The sequence below is a fragment of the Parasteatoda tepidariorum genome, chromosome 4, assembly GCF_043381705.1.
Source record: "Parasteatoda tepidariorum isolate YZ-2023 chromosome 4, CAS_Ptep_4.0, whole genome shotgun sequence".
NCBI classification, from domain to species: domain Eukaryota; kingdom Metazoa; phylum Arthropoda; class Arachnida; order Araneae; family Theridiidae; genus Parasteatoda; species Parasteatoda tepidariorum.
Genome location: NC_092207.1, coordinates 73,255,924 through 73,279,688, shown reverse-complemented (window position 1 = coordinate 73,279,688; position 23,765 = coordinate 73,255,924). Strand labels below are relative to the sequence as shown.

At 29.9% G+C, this 23,765-nt stretch overlaps 1 protein-coding gene across 1 annotated transcript in view; it reads right to left on the bottom strand.

Moving 5' to 3' along the window:
• Positions 1-4,093: 4,093 nt before the first annotated feature.
• Positions 4,094-23,765, bottom strand: part of LOC107439628 (follicle-stimulating hormone receptor) — a 148,462-nt gene continuing 128,790 nt past the window's right edge. Inside the window, exons 11-15 of the mRNA XM_021147262.3 lie at positions 22,094-22,459; positions 18,625-19,030; positions 13,616-13,997; positions 10,283-10,418; positions 4,094-8,008 (exon numbers count right to left, since the gene is read on the bottom strand). Coding sequence (XP_021002921.3) covers positions 7,770-8,008; positions 10,283-10,418; positions 13,616-13,997; positions 18,625-19,030; positions 22,094-22,459 — 1,529 coding nt within the window. The 3' untranslated portion in view covers positions 4,094-7,769. The remainder of the gene's footprint in view (positions 8,009-10,282; positions 10,419-13,615; positions 13,998-18,624; positions 19,031-22,093; positions 22,460-23,765) is intronic.

Genomic DNA, 23,765 nt, shown 5'->3' with positions numbered 1-23,765 from the left:
CATTATTTTATTTGTCACCTTTCACAGCATAAATTAAAATTTTTAACCCCTTAAAGTTAAAAGTTTAACCCTTTAGGTCTCTGCTCATTATTATTTTTACTCCTAAAATATCACTACTATTTTGATCAATAAAAAAATATATCACAACTATGATAATATGTATAATTAACTATGTTTTAGTTGAATTTATGAACTGTTACAATTGACCCCGTAAGTGGGGACAATTGTAACAAGCGCACGACTGTCAAAAATAGTTAAAAACTAATATAATAACATTTAAAATAAGGTATTTATTTCTTTTCTAGTAGAGGATTGTCTACTTTACTCGTCTGTCAATTAATACTAATAATATATTGGATTTTTTGTTAGTTAAAAATAATTAAGTAAAAACTGTTGCAATTAATACCACTCTCCCCTACCTTAGTTCAATTCAAAAGATTATTGCATTCATTCGCAAAACTTTAAAAAAAGAAAAAAAAAATTAGGATTTTATTTAAAATTGCTATAAATAATATTTGAAACAGCTTTCTTTATCATTCTCATGTGACGAACCTAGAGAAAGTTCCTTGACACTTAAGAATTTTCTCCCAGAAAACAATTTAAGCAGCTCCTTAATACTAGAAAATGAACATAATTTTCCCGTCAATCTATGAAACCTTCCAGTTCACACATTTATTATATTTTAACAACGCTACGACATTTGTGTTGCAGGGGGAAAAAAGTCCTTAAATGCTGGGAGTGAAGAATTTTTGTAAACAATTTTGGACATCATGAGAAATGATTGTATTTTGGAATGAAAAATGATAAATAAATAAGTAAAACTCCAAAAATATCTATATTTAATAGTAAATATGTCATTTTTCTTTTCAAGATCATTAATTTAAAGTATTAATATATCTTGAATCCAAAAGCTTTTTCAGAAAAAGATGCAAATATCGAAGAACTTTATTTTTGTTTAGAATATAATTAAGATAAGAATTAATTATTTTCTTGCCACTAACTTAAAACTTTGCTTATAATAAATCATTTACCATACAAAAGTCGCTGAAACTTTATATACATTAAATAACATTTTAAAGATATTCAAGTTTATATAAGATATTACTATTACAGAGAGACGTAATAAGAATCTAAGAATTGCAATTATTAAAAGAAGGAATAAAGGAGTTTATTCTAAGCAAAAAAACATATTAAATAGTATTTGGATTTGTTAGTATTCAAACATTTCGAATTTATATCCATTATAGATTTTTTCCCTAATGAAATAAAAAGTATAATACTATATACTTTTAAATAATTTAGTAGTAATAAATTAAATAATAATTTAGTTTGATCTCCAACCAAAAAAAAAAAACATATTAAATAATATTTGGATATGTTAGCATTCAAACATTTCAAAGTACATTTATTATAATTTCATAATTTATAGTTTTTTTTATTAAATAAAGAGCTATTATCAAAAATAAAATGAAAGAATAAAGCAAAAAAAATAAATAATAATAATGAAATAAACATACACAATGTATTCTCTAATCAATATCTTTTGTACACTGCTCAAAACAATTAGAGTATAATGTTAGGAATGTGCTCATTTTGCCTATAACGCAGAAAACTACGCGTTTTAGATATTGAGTGGAAAGCGGAAAACGGCATTTATTTTAATGGGGTAGACAAAAAAAAACATTGACACGCGTTGAGTAATTAGTAAGTGAACAGCTCGCAGGAAAATGATTAAGCTGAATTTCATTTTGAGTCAGGTCAAACACACTCCGTTGTAGGGAAGTGTTCTTCCCAGACTTTGGAATCCTGAAATGTTCTCCTAAATTCAGGATAAGGTTGAACACTTATCAAAACTATTTTTGTTGTATTTAGTATTAAAACAAAATGAGGATCTGTTTTCAGCACTATCGACCAGAAGAAACCACACTATTGGAGCCACTTCATTGTTATATCTTCATAGGTCTTTTGGTTTCAGAATTTCGATTCAAAATGTTCTCCATCATGCAGATTTGTATACTCAAAGACCCATGGTTTGTCTTCAGATGACAGGGAGTCACCGTGCTGTTTACAGAACGTGAGCGTAGGAGTATCTTAGTGAAGATGAGATGAATGGATCAATATACTCTTCCGGGAAGAATATATTGCTTCACTCATCTCGTCTTCCCGCTTTGGTGTACAACTTGACAATAGACCGATGATCATCAGAGAGTGCGTGCCACAAGGAATAATCTCATATTTGTGCATGAAAACGTTCGATTTGATGAAGGACAGTGATTGTCCACTTAGGTATTTCTATCAATGATCACATCTACCTGTACACTAACTGGAATTGGACTGCGCCGTGATTTAGGACCTATTGTTGTCCTTTTTATTCCAGCAATCATATAAGAGCTTTTTTTCTTCCTAAGGATGATAACGTAAGATCATACCCTGCTTAGCTTGTTATCGGTTTTCAGTTTGCAAAATGTCCGATATGTTAATATACCCCAGCACCCTTAATATTTATTTTGAATTCTTATCGAAAATGATTTCTAAAACGTAAGTAAAAAGTTATAATGTTTATGTGAGTAAACAAGAACATCAAAATCGCCTAATGCCTTGATTGCCCAATAAAACTTGCTGGTTTTTCTAATAATTACCTTTTAACTTATCCGTGATTCCTTCTGCAATCAAACAAAATTAAGTATTCCTTGTCTCATCTCCTACAAAGTAGTTCACTAGAGGTTTTTACTTTTTTTTTATTAGATTTATTTGTAACTTCTATTTCGCATACCCTTTTAAATGAATTCTACTGTTTGCTTACAAAATGCTCGTATGATAAGTGGGAACTATTTCATTCCGAAGAGAGGATATGAAAAAAAAACATAATTTAGCTTAACAAGCTGTAATACTGTCAAACTCTCACAAGAACTCCTCCAGACACCATGCTCAAGTGTTACAGGCAACTGTGAGTTAAATCATTTCTAATAGGGCACACGCGATTGAACGTTTCGCTTGAATTAGATTGAGAAAATCAGATAGTTTCCTCAATTCTCCACTGAGTCTTGGTGGATCAGGGTATAGAACACTCGCTTCCGATTGAGATGACTCGGGTTCGAATGTGAGAGGTGGCTGGTTGATATGCATTCTGCTATCGGCTTACAAGATCACTGTGCTAACGCAAAGTATATTCGGTGATAGACTGATCATGGGTTATAATCCCCTTGCGGTTGGGCTAACCATAAAAGGTTTTCGCAGTTTTTTCCTCCATGTAAAGCAAATGCGAGTTAGTTACATCAAAACGTACTCCATGAAGGCTAGGAGTTCCTTTGTGTCCTGGGATGGATTCAAAATTACAATGCTAAGGAATTGAATATTGATTGTCGTAAACTCAGAACTGAATGGGCTGTTCAACGCCAATCATTAAATACAATAAAATACTCCACCAATAGAAATTGTTTAAGTAACAGCAAATAACCAAACGTGATTTTCGGTAGCAGCTGAGCAACACTTCATGCAAGTAAACAACTTGTTTTTGCTTTCTTTTTCTCCCTCTATTTGTGACGAAATTAACGCACGCGCAAAAACGCGAAAGATTTTCATAAGCAAAACAGATAATATCATGGATTAGTATAGTGATAAGTCATATTTTGAAAACTATCCACAAGAACGTTTAGAATTACCCACCCCCTCTATTTTTATGTAGGCAGAAATGTTTCAGTGCAATATGCTGCTGACTAGAGTAAATTTCATAAACTTGCAAAGCACCTCTTTAAAAACATTGAAAAACAATTGAAAGTAAAACTTTTTTCGAAGTTTCTTGTTCGTACCGCTTGAAAAACGTACGTTTTCGAGTATTGTAATGTCATTATTACGGAACCTCAGCAGCAGCGAAAGAATGAAGCATTTTTCTTTCTAGTTTTCTTTTGTGAAACATATTTATAATTTTATGTGTTTTACTCTTCCTTTATTTATCTCAAAATGACTGTTGAACACTAATGTCTGTAGTCATAGTTTCATGCGATGTTTTAAAAATAACGTAAGAAGAGTGAAACTATATTTTGTAATAAAAACAATTATCATAAGATATTTTATGTTTTATTTGATTACTTCCACAAATGACGATAAAAACATGTACAACACATATTTATATACAGTACAATAATAATATTCGAGGACGGTGATAAATCATCAAGTATTTTTAAGAAAGCTCACATTTTGGTGTTAAATTTTTTTAAGTAATATGCAAATTGAGAATAAATTTTATGCAATTAAGGAATAAAGCTTGATTTTGATAAATTAAAAATTTGGCTATTAAATAACACTTTTTAAACCTGAAAAGCCTATCCTATTTTAATTGGAATTTATAAGGATTGATGCTTTTCAAAAAATAGTCTTTTTCAAAAGCTTACTTTATTAATATGTTGACTGTTTTCCAATCAAATCCTTTACACTGTTAACCCTTTCGGGTTTTTAGTGTATTTTAAAATAGTGTTAAAAGTTATTTTTATGTTCATGAAATTTTCACCTGATAACATCACAATACTTAAACTTTCATGAGATTATAGTGTTTTTCACTCAAAACACTATTTTGTTAAATTTGAGTACTTGACATATTATCATATTGCACCAAACCCTTTAATTTTTTTCTATAATTTCGTCATTCCAATATCACAGCTCCATAGCTTACTTTTAAATGTGTTTACAATTATGTTTACAATTAAAATTGTTCAAAATATAACTATGGAAATAATTCATTTTTTTCAAACATTCTACGAAGTTACAAACATTTAATAATTTTTGGTTTAATTATTTAATTCTCATGATGGCATCTTAATGGTTCGAGGCTATTATTTTAAAGGTGTTAAATTTTTTTTGATTCTTAAAATATCGTGAGGTATTATCAATTACAAAATCAGACCCAAGGTGTGTATTGCCTCTTATTAAACATATTTTTTTTTCTCGTTAGATTTATCCCTCAAAATATAAAGGGAGAAGAAGCCTACAATAGTTTCCGAAGACAGTGGTCAAAAATTATATATTTTTAATATTAATAATTTATTACTAATAAGAAATCATTTGAAGAGCAACAACAAGGTCAATAACAAAAAAATTAATGTTTCATTTAAAATATCACGAAGACTTTCCTCTACAATATACATAGAATTAAAACATTAAGAGCACCTTTGCGTTCCCATGTTTACCTTTTCAAAAAAGGTAAAAATAGCACTTTTTTGACATGGATTACTAAAACCTACATTATTTGAAGCTATATTCGTTAAGTTATATTATTTTTAAAAAGTTCCTCATGTTGTACTTCATGGGCTCTATTTCGTTAGAACAAAGTTTCTTCAAGTATTAATAAACACATAACATAACACATAAATGTTAAATAATGTATGTACATCGCAAAAAGAGCTTCAAAATAATTATTTATTTTATTTTAAATAAATATTATTTACTGAAAATTATTAATTTGTAAGCAAAACTGCAAATAATTTTGTGCATCTCACTGGGTTTTTAAATATGTTGAAAATTTACCTCCGTCATGCACATACCGTTCAAGGAAAAAAAATTATAAAATATAAACAAACTTAAAAAACAATTTACAGAGTTTAAATAAAATATGAATAGAATTCTGAGTAAAATTTTGCTTGAGAGTATGATACAGTTGTCGCCGATACGAATTTTTAAATTTTTAAATAGCAATATCTTTTTATCCACCAAAATATGATTCTCACAATAATAAATCCAAAATTCAGATCTATGTTTCCAGCTTGGAAAACGGCGACGCTGGGCGTAAAATGAAGAAAAGAGTAAATTATCATTACTCGACCTGCCATTGATGCAGCCCTGTTGAACAGATTCGTTATTTTCTTCAATTTTGTCTATCAATACAAAATGCAAAATTCATGCAAAAATATCGCTATGCAAACTAAAATATCTTAATAACGTTTTTTACAATGAGGATCATATTTCAAAGAAAAGTTGAGTTATCATTTAAAATTTTTGGAGTTCTGTCTTTATAATATAACGATTGAAGCTGGATATTCGTTTGAACACTGATGGTTTTAAACTCATACCTCTTACCCTTTGACATAGATGGGATATTATTTTTTATTTTGGTATTTTTTATTATAAAGCAGTCTAATAATTATCAAAAAATCTGTTAGATTATCAGAATTATACGTGTACTAAAACATAAAATCCGAAAAGACCATAACCCTAAATTATTAAACTATATATTATTTTTCTATAACTATTATTTTTCTGTATTCTATTAACTATATATTATTTTTCACTTATTTTGATCAAAATCAGTACAAAATATTGAAAAAAAATTAAAAATCAGTGAAATAAAAAATTTGCGTCAAAGAGTACAATTTTTATTCCTTTCTCTTAAACAACCTACCCCTAAGAGCTCCATAAAGTAATTCCTTAATCTTTATTGTGTTCAACACAAAATGACAGATTTGCCCTTAGTATATATTTTATGGTAACACAAGACATTTAATAAAATGTGTCGTAGTATATATTTTATAAAAATAAAATAACATACATCAGGGTCAAAAATTAATAGGTATGAGAGGTCGAAATAAAAATGCTAGGCTAAATCTGAGTAAGCTTGTAAGGAGGTGGAATGAAAATTTTAAAAACTAGCCTAAATGCATGAAGAGATCCGGGGTATTTATAACAGCCACTTTATGAACAAAGGCAACCAAAAGATTAAATAAATTATGAATTATAGGTTCTAAATCAGAGGTTTCAATATTCATCACTGGCTGTAAAAAGAAGGGCCTCGCGGAGCCAATTTTATTCCATCAAGGTACTCAAGGGTTCCGTGGAACACCATTTGGGAGCCAAAGGGTATATAAATTAACTCTTTCAACAATTCGTGGCATATTAATAGGGTGGAAAAACGATTTTTATTCACTTCGTGGGTTGAACTTTATTTGAAAAATATACAAAAAAAAAATGTTTTTGTCCGTTGAAAGCAATATATAAAATAATTTTCGCTTAAAAAACAATGTTTTTTTTTAAGTAGACTAAAAAGGAGAAAATAACTCTACTTCTAAAACAAAAAATGTGCAGGGAAATTTGTAAACTTTTGATAACTACTAGGCTGAGTTTAAAAAACATAAAAATGTTGAAGAATCAAAAAATCTTGAAGCAATCCTAAAAATGCAGATCACTTCAAAATATGATAGGAAACTTTAGGTGTCAATAGCAGTTTTATTGAAAAATTAGCGTAAAGCTTTCGAAAAAAGGCAAATTCCTTCGATTTCAAAAAGTTTTCTTTTTTCATTTGAAAAACATTTTTTTTTTAACTTTTTAGTTTTGCTATTTTAAAAAAAAACTTTGTATTTATTAGTTTATGTCATTAAAATTTCGATAGACTATGCATTCTTATTGGAAATAAAATCTATTTGACGCTATCAAGAAACGATTAACGTATTTTTATGAGGAATAGAGTTTCCGTAGAAATTTAAACGCTTTAGTCAAAATTCTGAAAGATCTCTCCTTTACAGATCTCCAAAAAAATGAGTTAAGAAAATATAGGTACAAGGAGTTCTTATAATATCTCTTACTTTTCATTGACGTATTTGAAAAGTTTTAAAATATTTGACAGCTTATTAATCGAAGGAGTAATAGGCTGGATAGATCAGAAATGGGTTTTAGTTAACTCATAGAAATTCAATCTAGTAAAATTCGTTAAAATGTCCAAGTCTATTTGCATTAATGTTTTCTGCAAGAAATGCAATAGTCTGATTTCTTGAAATAATGGATGTTTAGACCGCGGTATCCTTAGTGCTGACTTGTCCATCCTCGTCGCAAGATACTTGGCCACCATCTGTTGTGGTATCAGTGGTGTGGTCTCCCGAGTTTAGATGAAGTGTAGAGTGAGATGCTGAGTTTGAATTGGGAAAGTCTAAAACTCTTCTTAAAATAAGTTGTTGATCCGGGTTGTTGACCTTAGTGAAGCTGCTTTTTATTGGGTGTGGAGAGCCTTTGTGAACAGCTGCCATGCCTGTTTTATAAATGAATTTGTTTTAAAACATAAAGTTTTCCAAAAAAAAAAACAAACATGCATTATAAATATAAATACAAACTATTAAATTTGAAGTAGTCCTTAATTCTCAATAATATCTTTCCCGGATAGCTCTCTGGAACAAGTTTGAACCTTTTTTTCCTCTTTCATATAAAACTAAGTGAGTCTGTATAAACAGAGAGTGATTGATTCGTATGTAAAAACCAAAATGTTCCACCTCGTACCCTCATTGTAGGAGCTTCTCGTCAAGTTCCAAGGAAATTCTCTGATAAGTATTTCGCGCCGGCCAGGTGACCGAGCGGTCAGCGTGTCTGACTGTGAAGCCAGTGGCTGCGGGTTCGAATCCCGCTAAGGGCATGGATGTTTCTCTCTGTATGTTGTTCTTTATTGTGTGATGTGTGAATGTTGCCCACCCTATGAAACGGGTATCTGTGGCAGTGTGGCGTGGGTTATGTTGCTCGCCTCCGTGACTTAGGTTCACAGGTGGCAGCTGGGTAACGTTAAATGAGTAACACTTCCAATACATCCGTTAAATGAGATACTTCCGGCATCTTCATAGGTGAAGAACGTAGAAGTTCACTGCATGCCATTAAAAAAAAGTATTTCGCTTTCTAATGCATGTAGAGTCTTGAAATTCTCGGATGGTGAATACAGTCTGCTGCAAAGATGTCGTTAAGATAAGCAAAATGGTTGCTAAGTTGGCGAACGACCTACTCCCAAGCACCTTTTCTTTGCTAGCAAGTTGTTATGTGGTACTTTTGAACTATGTGAAATAGCCAAGATAATGCTAATTTTTAGGGAAATGATGCGTGGTTAAACAAAAAATGACAGTAGATTCATTATCTTTACCGAAAATATATAAGAAAAACAAGCACATACTTTCATCGAAAGGACATTTTTTCACGTTGAAATTAACGATTGCGCTGTTTATCTTACCTTTAAGTTAATAGTGGCTTAACTAAACACAATGTGTTGAAAGACATTTAAACCTGTTTATTATTAAGACGAACACAAGCGGCGACATTTATAGCTTAATCATAACATTTCAGATTCTCAAAAACAGACAGTCTCAAACCCAGAGTAAGTTTCTATCCCGAGAGAGTACCCATTGTAAGTTGTTCGGGAAGTCTCTTCACCACATGTTGCGAAATACATTTACTTAATGTCACACAATGAAGAAGAGAAAGTGAATTTGTACAAAGGTGTTCTTTTTAAACTGTTTCGGATAAAACAGGAGTACGTGAAGCTTTAAGCCAAAACTTTTGATGCAAATATTGGAACGGTGATTGTCATACTGTGGAAACCTTCGAGACTAAATCGTAATTGAGTTTCAATGGAAGAAAAACCACTTTTACCTCGATGGTTCAATGAGTCTCGAACCTTCCGATAAATTTAGCTCAGTTTAGATTATGATATGCACAAGATCTCATCTGCATCTTTATCAAGTTTCTGCATTTGATAAGTCGCAATAATAAATTCTTCTTTTGTTACTCGGAAAAACGGCAATTGCTTATAAGAAGGATAATTTATCTCAAAAATCATCTATAGAGAATTCTGTAGATATGTTAAATTTATAAATGTCGTGTAGCAATTAATTCTGAGGGTATTTAAAAATTAACGTAAACTTAAAAAACAAATAGACTGGGTGATTGGTTACCTGGTTGCATTATGAAAACACTAACGATTAATTTTGTACATATATAATTCATAGAAACAAGTGATATACAGAATTAATTACAAATTTGAGCCACGGCAGCTCAGGGAATAGAGCTCTCGCCTCTCTATGAGGTGACCCAGGTTGGAATCCGTGCGTTGACTGGTCAATGCGAAATCTGCTCCTGGCTTGCTCTAACCGCATTAATTGCATAAAATACCTCAGTGGTAATGATGGGTTATAAAATCCTTGTTGTTGGGCTAAACGTGGGAGGTTTTCTTCTTCATGTAACCCACATGATGGCAGTTCAATCAAAAACTCCTACCTGAAGGTTAGTTTGTCGTAATGTTTGATCTAGGAGTTCCTTTGTCATTTGTATTAGGAATAAAATTATAAGGCTACGGATTTGAATACTGATTGTCGTAAACTCAGAATCAGACCAGCAGTTCACCGTCGGTTATAAAATGAAATAAGTTTAAATCCGCTCATATTTTCACACGCATCTCTTTTATCAATAATCAACTTGTAAAAGTGCAAACAGGAACATCTTAGAAAAATGATATCTGTTTCTGATTTCAGTATCAGTTAAAATAACCTACCTTCCTTAGGAAAATTCTCAGGAAAGAAAGTGGATGATTTGTGCTCATGTGCATAGAACTCCTCAGCATTTGGTAAGCTATTCACCATTCCCCTCAAACGACGTTTTGAGCTACTGCTACTATGAGTTCCTGCTGCCTGTAATGATACGTATTCATTGAATACCGTACAATAATATTGTACGGTAATAAATTTTGTAAATTGAATTAGTACACCACATTAAAAGTTTAAAAATCTCGAGCGTTTTTTGAATCAAAAAGTGGAAATATTTGTTGATCGGAAATTAATTTCGTTTTTTTTCTTAATGAAAACGGAAAACAATTTTCTTATCGTCAATAAATATTTTATTGAATCGTATATTGCCCATTATGAACCAAAACTTTTTGCTATCTTTCTGGCAGAGTAGAATGACTCCACGAGCATAAAATGTTTGTTCTTGTTGGCAAAAAACTGAGCCAGGTGAGTTTTGTCCTACTTATATGAAGTTAAGGTTTAACCGTCTAAATTTTGAAGAGACCGTAACATTATTGTAGACTACCCATTATTCTATTACACTGATGATTTTTTAAAATGGATCATTTGTTTTTTTTTTATGATTGAAAAGGAAATAACAGATGTCTATACAAAGAAGCAAATTTCTGCAAGAACATGAGGAATTCATATCTCAAGTTTTGAAATTAAATAGGCTTTTTAAATAATCATTAACGGTTAAATTATATAAATTTATTCTTTCAGTGATCTCACAAGTTGTTATTCGCTGGTTTGCATTATTTAATGCCTTTATTGTGTCTTCATCGATTAAATTGGCGCGGAGCATCTCCGTGCATCGTAATTGAAATTTTGTGAACCAGTTTTGGCACTGAGATATTTTAAATGCATCTTCTCCATACACATCGGATAATTATTTTCTTTCTTGAAAAGCATTATTACCTTCTCAATAGTAAAAAAGTAAAATATGCTGAAAATTCCGTTTTTCACTTTTCATATTTGAAAGCGCAACCATCAAAAGCTACTGCGCAGAATCAATCGAACTTTTTCACAAGTAAACCCTGCTATATCAGCTGTTAAAATATATAATGATTGTGTGGCTTAAGCGTGAAGTATGCTGTGATAAAATATAATTAAGCCCTCTGTTGGCAAAAAACGAAATTACTTTCCGAATAACTCAATATTATAAATACACAAGTGGACGACCTTTGTGCTAAAATAATGTTACACCTCATTCTGTTATGTTACACCTCATTAACAATATTATATTTCGCTACACCAATTAGATTACAAAGTAAAACATAGTTTAATTTTTTCGCTTCATATTTGACTTAATGGATCATGAAAATTTAATACCTCTTTCCACTATAATCATTTATTCTTTTTTTTTCTACAATCAGGCGATTAAATACAAATAAGTTATTTTGTTCCGAGAGGTATTATGGTAATCACAGTGGACTTGTACTCCAGGGTAATTGGTTTATTTATGCGAAAGACTGAAACGACATATCTTCTCATTTGTGCCATAATATTTGCCTGGAGTAAACTAAGAACATGCTATCCAATTTCTGCCTATAAAAGTTGTGATTAAGATCTGGCTGCTAAAGATTTGTCGAGAAGTTGAACAACCGATTCGATGTTTGAGTCAGAGAAGATAGGCAGAGGAAAGTTCGAACCAGGAAAATATGATATGATAATAAAACAATCTGTGTTTTATCCAGACCCAGTAGATTTATATATTTTGTTTTTATGTGTCCTCATATATAACGCTTTTGCATAATAAATATATCCAAATGTATACCAAAAAATGCATTAACATTTTTAATACCATAAAATAAGAATGTTTATGAGAAAAGCATAATAATTAGTCAAAATTGTTTCTCGGCAATAAAATTGAAACTTTTTTGTGTGGATATTTTGTTGCTCAGAAGAGAGTCAGTTTAGAGTTTTCGTGCTCAGAGAGCCAGAAGAGTGGATTATTGTAGTTCTGATTAAATATTCCAAAACTATATCTCATTTTGTTTAGCTTATAAAATTTGCAAAACAAAATAAATGTTAATTTTTTTTTGTTTAAGACTGTTTATTGCAAGCAGTGTCGTAATGTGATGTTCTTGAAACATTAAGACTTAAAACTGAATAAATATTTGGGTTGTGCCATGCCAACTGCAAATTGTTCTCCAAAAATCATCAATAAATAAGGAAAAAAATTATCATTTCAACAATTTTTACCATTTTATCTAATAATTGCAAAATTTTATGAACTTATTAATATTATTCAACTTATTAATATTTCTTACTTGTGCTCGTAGTTTTATTATTTACCACAAAAAAAAGAAAAAAGAAAGACTTTATAAATAGTTGATTTTTTTCCTTTACTGTAAAAAGTGCACGAGAAAAAATTTCTAAATTTTTTTAAATTTATGACTTCTAATGATGTAAATTCATGTGAATTTGGTTTCTTTTTATCGTCTATTTACTACACTTAAAGCTCGTTAACGCTATAAAATACCAGCTCCTAACACTGTTAACAAATGCTTTACTAAAAAGCGTTATACATGACATAGTCTTATATGATATAGTCATAGCCTTACCAAAGTCACAATGAGTTTCAGAATTTTCTCTTATTCCCTATATAATCTGATAATCATAAAGTTTAAAGGTTAAAACGTTAAGTGAAATTTTTGAAACTTTCTGAGCACCTTAACTCTAAAAATTAGAACAAATATAATTGTCACTATTTACAAGAATTTCATCAGAATTAATGAAGTTTATTTCATTCCCGTTACAAGCTAAATTTTGTGGAGCTTAGTATTTAACATGTTAAGAGACAATTTGAAAAAGCTTTGAACCTCTTAACGCTAAAACAAAAGGCAGATAACACTGGGATTATTTAACAAAAATTTCATCTTAATTATCAAAGTTGTGGAATTTAGTGGTTAACATGTTAAGTGACATTTTGAAAGTACTCTGATGATGTTATGACTAGCTGACAGCACATGTTAGATTAAAGTACCCTAAAAACTTTTAAAACAAGACGAGATTTCAGTGAGAAAAATTATTAATCGTCGTCTTTTTTATGTTTTTAAAGATTCTAAAGATTTAAAAAAAATTCTCTGAAGATCTATTTAACAAATTCTGCCTCTAATAAGTGTGGCTAAGCAACAGTGAATTTCTGGTGAAGGCCTACAAAATTGTAAAATTTCTTGGAGACAGCATGCTTCGGATTGTTAAGTTACCTCTCTGTATTTTACTTTTATATTAAATATCAGACGACAGTAACTACACCGTGGCAACCAGCAACCGATTTTTGTAGACCCTTACTAAAGAGAATTATAAATTAAACTTACTTGTTGGCGGAAATTTTTGTCAGAGGCCATTGAAGTTCTATAGAGAGCTTTAACAGACGATATTCTTCTTTGGTGTTGGTGTGTATTGGTAGAAAGTGTTCTTCCATGCACGCACGAGTTTTTTCGACAAATCCTCCACCGAGAGAACAATGCCAAGGCGTCTCGGCGATATTGTTTGGTCAGAATTGCGTACAGAAATGGATTGGAACAAGAGTTCAGTGGATAAAAGAAAACTAAAAGTATTTTTGATTTTGTTACATTAATCAGAGGCCAGCCAGCTACTGCAGTTAAACCAAAGAATGCTATTGGAGCCCAGCAAGCGAAGTCTGTGAATACCAGCATAGCCATACGTTTGGCGACTGAGAGATCAGAGCGTACAGTCCTACAAAATTAACAACATAAGGTTAAATAGAGAATACTTAGATCAGGGTAAAAAGAGAGGCATGTTTAGAGGTGATTAAACCATTAGAGAATTATTTTACCAACAAAAATAAAAATTAAAAAAAAAAAAATACATTCGCTAATTTTTGTCTTAATAATTAGAATTTAGTGAAATGACAAGGAAAAAAAGACACTGTGCGTCATAAAAGTGTGATAGGTGCATAATTTTGAAATGTTGTACAGTTCCACAAGCATCTCAAATTTTCTTAATTGTAAGAAATGTGCCTCAAATCTTTATTTTTCATTCATTAGCGTATTTATATCTGTAGTTTGGCTGATAAATTATCTAGTTAAAAAATTGTAAGACTACCACAATTCTTTTTGGTGAAATAGCTTAGGACACATATATAGTTCAGAGTATTTGAATTAAAAAATAAGACGAATGTGCTGATTTATTTATAAATAAATAGCAGTCAATGAAAATCGAAATGAACCAAAACTTTTTCGTCACCAATGAATTTGCACTAAAATTTTATATTTGAAATTTCAAGTTTTTTACATTTAAAGTTTCATTTTATTTTAAAGACAGACAGTGCTTAGTTAATACTTTTTCGTTAATGTAGAAATTTTCAATTAAACCTAAAATGTCATTGCAATATAATAAGAGAAGAAAAGAAAATTTTATTTTAAAGTCTATCCTGTTTTCTAAATTTTATTTGTTGGGTTGCATGTACGTGCAATTGATTAACAGATAGAAGTTTTGAATTTTAACGAAAGCTTTAAATAATTTTTAAAAATTACAACGGGAATCGAAAAATGTACTCAGATTATTGCATTTTAGCATATTACATCGGAATATTCTTATTCTTGGAATATGCGTAAAAGCTTTGTTGTTGAAATAAAAAATATTCAGTAAATTCTAAAATGCTTGTTCTGCTTTGTTTGCCCAACAAATTAAACTTAAATGACAATTTTTCTTTTAATGAAACTTAAAAAACAAAACGACTCTATTTTTCCTATGGAATAACTCGATATTATATCCTCAGTTTAAAGAAGAATATTTCCGATATATTTTGTTAGCATGATTAAAAAACGTTTTTTTTTTTTAAATAACTCAATTATGTGTGGAATTTTTAAGCAAGAAGAAGAAGCAATTTGATGAAGTCCTAGAATAATCACGATTACAAAAATTATAATTTAAAAAAAAAATCTATAAATATAAAAAAAAACTTTCAAATTTAAAGATTAGATTGAACAAAATTAAACAAAGCGGTCTAGGTATTTTCTGCCGATACTAGATGAATTATTCAGTATGAATAAATTCCCGTGTTTTGAAAGAGCTGAAAAATTTCTTTCTAATCAGTTGCATTTTGGAATAAGAGCAGCTGTTTTCAAAATCATATGCTTATTAAGATTGTGATAACAGACATAAGAAGCTTTAGCAATCAGTCTGGAATTTCCGTAATCAGTAAAATATTATCGATTTTCCTATATTCCGTTGCAAGTTAAGAAAAGACCATTGCAGTACAAGAAAGTAATCAACTGCTACTGCTTATAGTTTCGTTTTATATCCTTATCAAATCTGTGGAGTAAATAACATCCCCGCAGTGGCCGGGGGGGGGGGGNGGTTCGAGGGCACAAAATCCCGAAATAATACCTATGATAGGGGTGCACAATTTGTGAGCCGCCAGCTTCTGTTATGAGGCCCACAGCAGCACCTCAATATAATAAAAAAAAATTATTATTGGAAATTTTGAATTGCGCATTTTTTAATGAGACAAATCTATGCAAATAGTAATGATGTAGTTTCTAATTAATGTAGTTTATTAATAGTAAATTAATATAGTTAATATAATAGTAATAACTATTATATTAATAAATTAATATAATAGTAAATTAATATTAATAGTAATTAATAGTAAATTGTAGTAAATTAATGCAGTTTTTTTTATGGTTATCGCATCGAATTTTAAAAATCCCAATATTTTTATTTTGACAAAATTATGATACGTGAATTTCGAATTTTAGTTCTTCATTTGACTTTTAAAGTTCTTTATTTGTGTCCAGTTTATCGACTTTTTGATCATGTTTCAAGAGGTAATTATCGGATTTTCAGGCGTTTTTTAAAATCCCGATCTTTTTAATACGTACATTATAACCGCTCTCGAGTTTCGAATTGTGTAAATAGTGATAACTTTTGACGTGCTTTATTTGTGTAAATATTATCGTACTACTTTCTAAGTACCCTATTTCTCTGAGTACTATTTCTGTATCGTTTCTTAAGCACGTATATCTAAGTTTGACATATAACTTGCTCGTTGCTCTAAGCATCGTATCGTTTCTCTGAGAATTTTTTGCTATTGTTTTTTCAGCACTTATTGCTGCACATTTCCACATGATTTTTTAAATCCCGATTATTTTAATATGAAATATCTCCTTTATTTGTGCGGCAAATAAAGGGTACACAAATCTAATAGGAATCGTAAATCTAAGAGTCTTTTTTTTCAATCGTTTTTTCAACTCTTATAACTCGGCTTTTCATTGGAATTTCGAAGCCTTGATATTTTTAATTTGGCGTTATAATGGCTTGTTATTTTCTAATCAGGCAGTTTAATCATAACTTTTGACTTGCCTTATTTGTGCCAATTTCATCGTCAATCCAAGATATATTTTTTTAATCGTCTTTTTCTTTTTTTTTAATTGCGACGAGATATTTTCACATTTTTTTTAAAAATATCAATATTTTTAATACAATATTATTGTAACACGTAAAATTCGACGTGAGTTTCTTAAACTATTTACTGTCTTTGAACTTTGTTTCGAATTTTTTGTAGCTTAAAAATGAGTTTAAAAAACCATTTTAAGATTTAAAATTCATAAAACCTCTTACAATTCACTAAATATATAAATGCCCTACAGGTAAAAAATAAACTGAATTGGATCTCAACAGAATGTGGAATCTTATTTAGAACTATAATTTGATAGCTTTATTTTAATTCATTTTACATCTATACAATTTCTGTAATTAAAATATAATTCGCATTTATGTTGCTCAATTAAATAGTTATCTATTTTTATTTCATTTTTTACTTTCATATAAGAACATTAGATTTCATTTGCTTAAAATAAACTTTTGCATTATGCAATTTGAATACCTGGCCTGATTCCCATCGCTTTTTCCCTCGTCTGTTGAATAATTTGTTTTTTGATACGAAATAATTTTACTTTTGAAAAGCATAAGTTTGATATTTTTCAGTTTTAATTGAATTTTAACATTTAAAAGAAATAAATTTTATGCAAATATATTACTAAGTTGACTGATGAAAAAAGAGGAAAAAAAAGATAACAACAATTTCAATTATATAAAAGAATTTAACATTATGCAAATATTTTACTAAGCTGAGTTATAAAAAGAATTGAGTCTGAAACACTGATATTTATTATTTTTATTAAAATTATCATAATTGTCTAGATACTTGGGCACGCGGCCCTTAAAGGGTTGTGCACTTCTACTATATGAATTACAATAATTTTTTTCCTTTTATAATATATTTTTAATTAACTTTTTATATTACAATTACCCTTAATTAAACTTTGAATAGATAATTACAATAAAGTGAATAATTTTCTCGAATTATTAAGATCAATTTCATTTAAATGTGATAAGTTGTTAAGTGCATACAGTGTTTCAATTTAGTACTTTTCTGAAATTCGCCTTTCCATCGCATTTATTAATTCCTTATTAATAAAAATTAAAATAATTAAAATAAAATTTATAAATTAAAATAAAGTGAATGACTATAAATACTCGAATGTATCATCACATTGTTTTTGTTTTATATAAAAATTTAAGTTGAGCTTAAGATAGGGTACATTTATAAATCTTGCAGGGCGGCGTACCTAAGTCTATATATGCCATTATATCAAATTATACGAATATACTTTCAGAAACAATATAATAGCTTTCAAAAATTAAACATGTCAGACATATTTTACCATACATATCATTAAATTCATAATAAAAGGTTATAGCTTTATTTTGTAACTGGAATCCTAGACATGGCGACACATTTTGATAAATAAGGTTATTCGTTCTTGAAAAAGAAATAACTATACGACGCTGCAAGTCCTTTGGATTTGATTTGACAACTAAAAATGGTGCATCTTATGCTGGCATGCTCTTAAAAAATCAAATGCGAGATAAATAATTTTGACTTTTGTTTCGCTGTAGAAGAAAATCGCCTGCAAGAAAAAATATTTATCATTCTTTTATCAGTTTCTTTAATGCGAACAGAAAGTATAATTTAAATATGATGCAACTCTCTAATTTTATAGGCTACAAAAGAAAACAACAGTTTTTATTTTAAAGTTTCGTTTTTTTCAATTCGCATGATTAGAGAAAGCAAACAAATAAAAAAAAAATTAAAAAAAAAGCCGTGCTACGTCATTTTAAGAGTTGGCGAGTTGCGCTGGGAACTTGTCATCCATTTAGCTTGCACTTATACAAACAGGCTCTCTCCATAGGAATAATTGTTTTTTCATAACTTGCAACAGAATTAACAATAAAGAGTACCTTTTAGATAAACTTATAACTCAATTTTATAAATAAAAATCAACTTTCTATTTACCTGTGTGCGTGTATATCAGGTTCGTCTCTATTTCCACATTTACTTGAAACTCTGATTGAGAGGTACATTTTAGCGTAGCATATGCAGATTAGAAAAAAGGCAAAACCTTTAGTACTCAGCAGAAATATTACATAAGCCAAATCCACTGTATCGGAAGTGTCCATGGGCAAACATATAGATGTTTTTGAATAATTGCTTATTCCAATTACTGGAAGTGTGGCCATGGCAGAGGCATACATCCATCCCAGACTCATGACTTTTGCCGCAGTGCCCAGTTGTAGTCGCCTGTTAAGATGGATGGCATAAGTGATTGCATACCATCTCTCCAATGTAATAACAGTGAGTGTAAAAATTGAAAGTTCACTTGAAAATACAGTTAGAAAACCGGCGATTTGGCAACCCAGGCCTGAAAGAAAAAATTGAATTTAAGTAAAATTGTTTTTCTACTCTGTTTATATGAGATTGTACAGGTGTACCAAAAATAACTAAAGAATTGATAAATGCAATATACATTTTGATGCATTCGGCTTTGAAAGCCACATTTTGCACTCGAGAAAGTTTGAAAATGTTTGTCACCAGATGGCGCTACTGACAAAAAACACCTTAGCGCAATGGTTCTGCACCTAAGTTATTTCAACTTGAATATTTACTCCTTAATATTTTTTCGTTTAATTTNAAAATAAAGTAAGAAATTTCTACTTACTTATAATTACTTATTATTTCATAAATATTAAGGTATTTATATTTCAACATTAATATATTTTTCATCAAACTGTTGTTACACTATGTATTATTACTTTAATAAATGTTCAAAATCATAAAATAAATGTACAAACACAGTATCTAATAGAGTTTTATTTTAATTAGCAGAAAATTACTATTATGGGGGTCGATGGAGATTTCGAAAAATTATGTAGGGGTCGATGATCGAAAAAGTTTGGCAACCCCTGCCTTAGAGCAATGGTTCTGCACCTAAGTTATTTCAACTTCAATATTTACTCCTTAATATTTTTTCGTTTAATTTTGTCCTTAAACTGCATCACGCTATTACAGAAAATGCTCATAACTGTGTTTAAAAATTTCGATTAGTGGTAAAATGGTGATAAGTTTTGCTTACGTTATTCAGATTGCAATTGTAACTCTTACTGGCATAAAGTACTGAGCTTCGTTTAAAATTTAAGCTTATTAGCTAGTCGGAGTATTTTTGATTGATGATGAATTCGATTTAGCTTTGAAAAAGTGACAGAAATTCGTCTTGTACGCGTCAGGATGATTAAAAAAGTCATACAGCACAAAGCTACAGTTCACTGTTCAATTCTATGACTATTCGGGAAGATGTTAAGATTTTGCATTACTATAAATTCTCATTGGCAATGATATAGCGATTAATTCTGTTTGTTGCTGTCTATGAACTTTTGAAATTTGCAAGCGTGAAGTTCAAGCTAATTAAAGTGGTAGAAATTCGGAAAAAAAACTAAAGAGATTTTATAAAAGCCCTGTAAAAAGACTGAATATTTTGTTGCGACAAGAGTGAAATTAATATTAAGAGTCCCAAATTTCTAACTGCTCTTCCGTCCAAACTATTTGACTATATTTTCCATATTGCGGCTGCACATCCATATTTCGAGGGGTCAAGAATCCAAATTCGTTGATGAAAAGGCATGTTTACTTAAAAAAAAAGTAAGTTTCTGTGTCTCAATCTGTTACTTAAAATATTGTGTGTTCAAATTAATTAGCATATTTGATGTAAGATTCTCGAACTATTAGGACTGAATCTGAGTACTTTAAAACCTGATTATTAGATCAAAAGCTGTTCAGGATGTTCGTTTTCTAAATTTATTTTACACTATGTTCGATAATGCTTGCATATAATCTATATATGTATTTATGTGTTTATAATGGTACTTGTTTATAAAACTGGAATAGCTGTGTGATTAATTAATTTCTATTTTGTGCTTGATAAGTTGTTTTCTCGCTACATTTACCTATTCTAACGATGTGCCAGAGAAAATTTTTCTTAAAGCCCACTAAAACCTGAAATTAAAAAAAAAAACATTTTGCTCTCGATTTCTTCTGCTCCTCTGATAATTTCTAAATAATTAAATCAATTACCTATTTTGTGAAAATGAAGGTTTGTATGTACGATTAAAAGAAAAACTAGTAATTCTTAAAAGATTCAAAGATTCGCACAAACATTTGTACACATAATTTCTGCATGTATATATACATATAATTTTTTTTAACCAAGGTCAATAGGTCTTTCAGAAGTGAGGTTTTTATTTCGATCAATGTTTCTCCAAATTTCCAAACTTATGATATTCCATAGAGAGAAAGTCAGAAAAAAAAATCAGAATAGGCCACTTTTACGATATTTATGGTGAACGACAGTGGTTACAGATTCAATTCCATTTTTACCGATTAGCATTTATTGATAATGAATGGCATCATCTTGTAAAATTCATAAAAAAAATATTCAAACATAGCTTAAAACCCATACAAATGTACAGGTTCCTAACGCATGAAATTAAAAATTTGGGAAACATAGGGTGATAGAGAAAAGAAATAAACGGATTGCTTATTTAATGAACTTTAATTTTTTTTACAGAAATTTTGGAATTTAGTTACATAAGATGACATGAGATGGCGTTGTACTGTGTATAGATTTTTAAAAAGAATACAAATGCCGTAGGACTGTAGAATAATCTGTGATATTCCAATACCAGTCATGCGCGTTGTTCAATTGAATACCTAGTTTAAACCTCCGGTACCACAGCTTCCTTTTACGTTTTATTGAAAGCTAGAATTAATTGCTCTGGCTATCAATGGTTTGCAATGTCATCTGTTAGAACTTTTTATAACTAAACTCCAAATTTTTTGTTCAAAAATTTTACTGCTGTTACAATAAGCTCTACAATAATCTTCTATTGACTTTTGTTGCCTATTTTTTAAATTTTTAAATCAGTAAGTCATTCTCTGGACCCTATGTTTTTATAAATAATGAAAGAATTCTTTAAATAATTATTAATTAGACGCATGTTTTTGTAACAAATAAGTAGAAACTACCAGATTTTTATACTACTTTTAATTCATTTTAAAGTATGGAAAAGAGTTTCAAACAATTTTTTAGAAGAAAATAACTTAATGATGCTTCTCAAATTAAATTGATTTTAATGATTCATACTCGTATAATAATTCATAAAACTTCATAAAATAATTTAAATCCGCCTCAGTATACCTAAAGTTGCTCTTCATGTTTAAGCAATTTAGTGTGGCCACCATATTTTTGTGTTAATTATACGATTTCAGAAATATCTTATCATAAAAAATTTTTACAATAAATATATGCATAGTAGGAAAAATGTATAGATTTTTTTTCTGGGTACTTGGATACAGGAATAACTCCAACTTTGATAACAAAAGAACAGCAATTTAAGTACCGCATACGACTTATGTGCACATGGATACTTACCCTGCTGCCATTCTATAGCATAATTGAAATAAGTTCCCATAGTCCTGATATCCATACTGGCAATCATAAGCAAATATATTCCCATGCAAAAATCGGCAAAGGCTAAATGGCACATGAGGAACTTCGACACAGTCATTGTTGAGCGTGCCGTTAGGATGACTACCAGAACTGCCATATTCCCCAAAATAGCTAGGAAGACCACTACCCAGACAACTATTCTCAGGGACCACTGTCCCATCACGTCTTCACAAGGATTGAAAGCATCCGGCTCCGGGTAGCACTTTACTTCACGAAAATCATGAGCAAAGTTTCCACAAACTGCTCTCACATTAGGTTTGACTGTCACAGGTTTAGGATGGAAAACACCTGAAAAAAATGTTAAAAAGAATTTTTTCTACATTACACTAAACTGAATAGGAACATGAAAGTTGTAAATTTTTTTAAAAAAAGGAAGAAAGAAAATTTAATAATTCCTGTAATAAAATGTGCCGAAATATTTGTTTAGTTCAATTTTTTATTTTATTATTTGCACCACAATGATTGTCCGATTTGGGATTTTTATTTGCAACATAATAAATATTCTGATTTGGATTTTCATACTTGTACCATTCGCGGATTCAACCTTCTTATTTATGTATCGCAATGATTTTCTGTAACAAAACAATTAATTCGATTTGAATCTTTTTTATATCGTTCTCCAATGTCGGCTTCTTATATTTATTCCTTAATGAATGTTGGAATGGGGGATTTAATGTTTAACATTAGCGTGATTTGAATTTCTTCAAAGTGCAGTTTTCAGATTTGGGCTCCTTATTTTTATGCCACAATAATTATCAGAATATAAATTTTATTTCTAACTTAATAATTACATTCCTTTGAAATTTTCTTAATTATACCAGTCTCCGATTCTGTCTTCCATATATTTGTACTATAATTAACTGCCACAGGTTTACGAGTAAAAACTCCTGAAAAATATTAAAACGATTTTTTAACATTAGACTAACCTGAATATGAATATGGAAGTTGTAAGTAAAGAAAAAAGGAAATTAATAAATTACTGTAATGAATTCAACCGAAATATTTGTTAAGTTCAGTTTTTTATCGTTATTATTTGCAACATCATTAATAATCCGATTTGGATTTTTTACTTGTGCTATTCACTGATTTCAGCTTCTTATCTATGTACTCTGATTCACTGAGCTTTTTATTTGTAACAATATAATGTTCCGATTTGAATTTTGTCTGTCTCTTTCTTTGAATTTTGTTTATCCCATTGTTCTCCCATTTCGGCTTCTTGTATTTTTCTGCCATAATATTTGTTGGAATGCAGATTTTTATTTGTAATATTATCATTACCTTGATTGAAATTTTTTCAGTGCACAGTTTTCAGATTTGGGGTTCTTATTTTTATGCCACAATAAGTGCCCTAATGTAGTTTTCAGTTGTAATTTAATAATTCCATTTCCTTAATTATACCATTCTCTGATTCAGGCTTCTATATATTTGTACTATAGTTTGTACTATAATGAATGTCCGATTTTGCTTTTCTACTTTATCCTTATCAGGATTCAAATTAAAAAGTGATGATTGCCTTGCTTTAAAAAAGATTTCTCGTGATTATTCTTACAAAATAAATAGCGAACAATAATTACTAATGCTAAGAAATTATTAA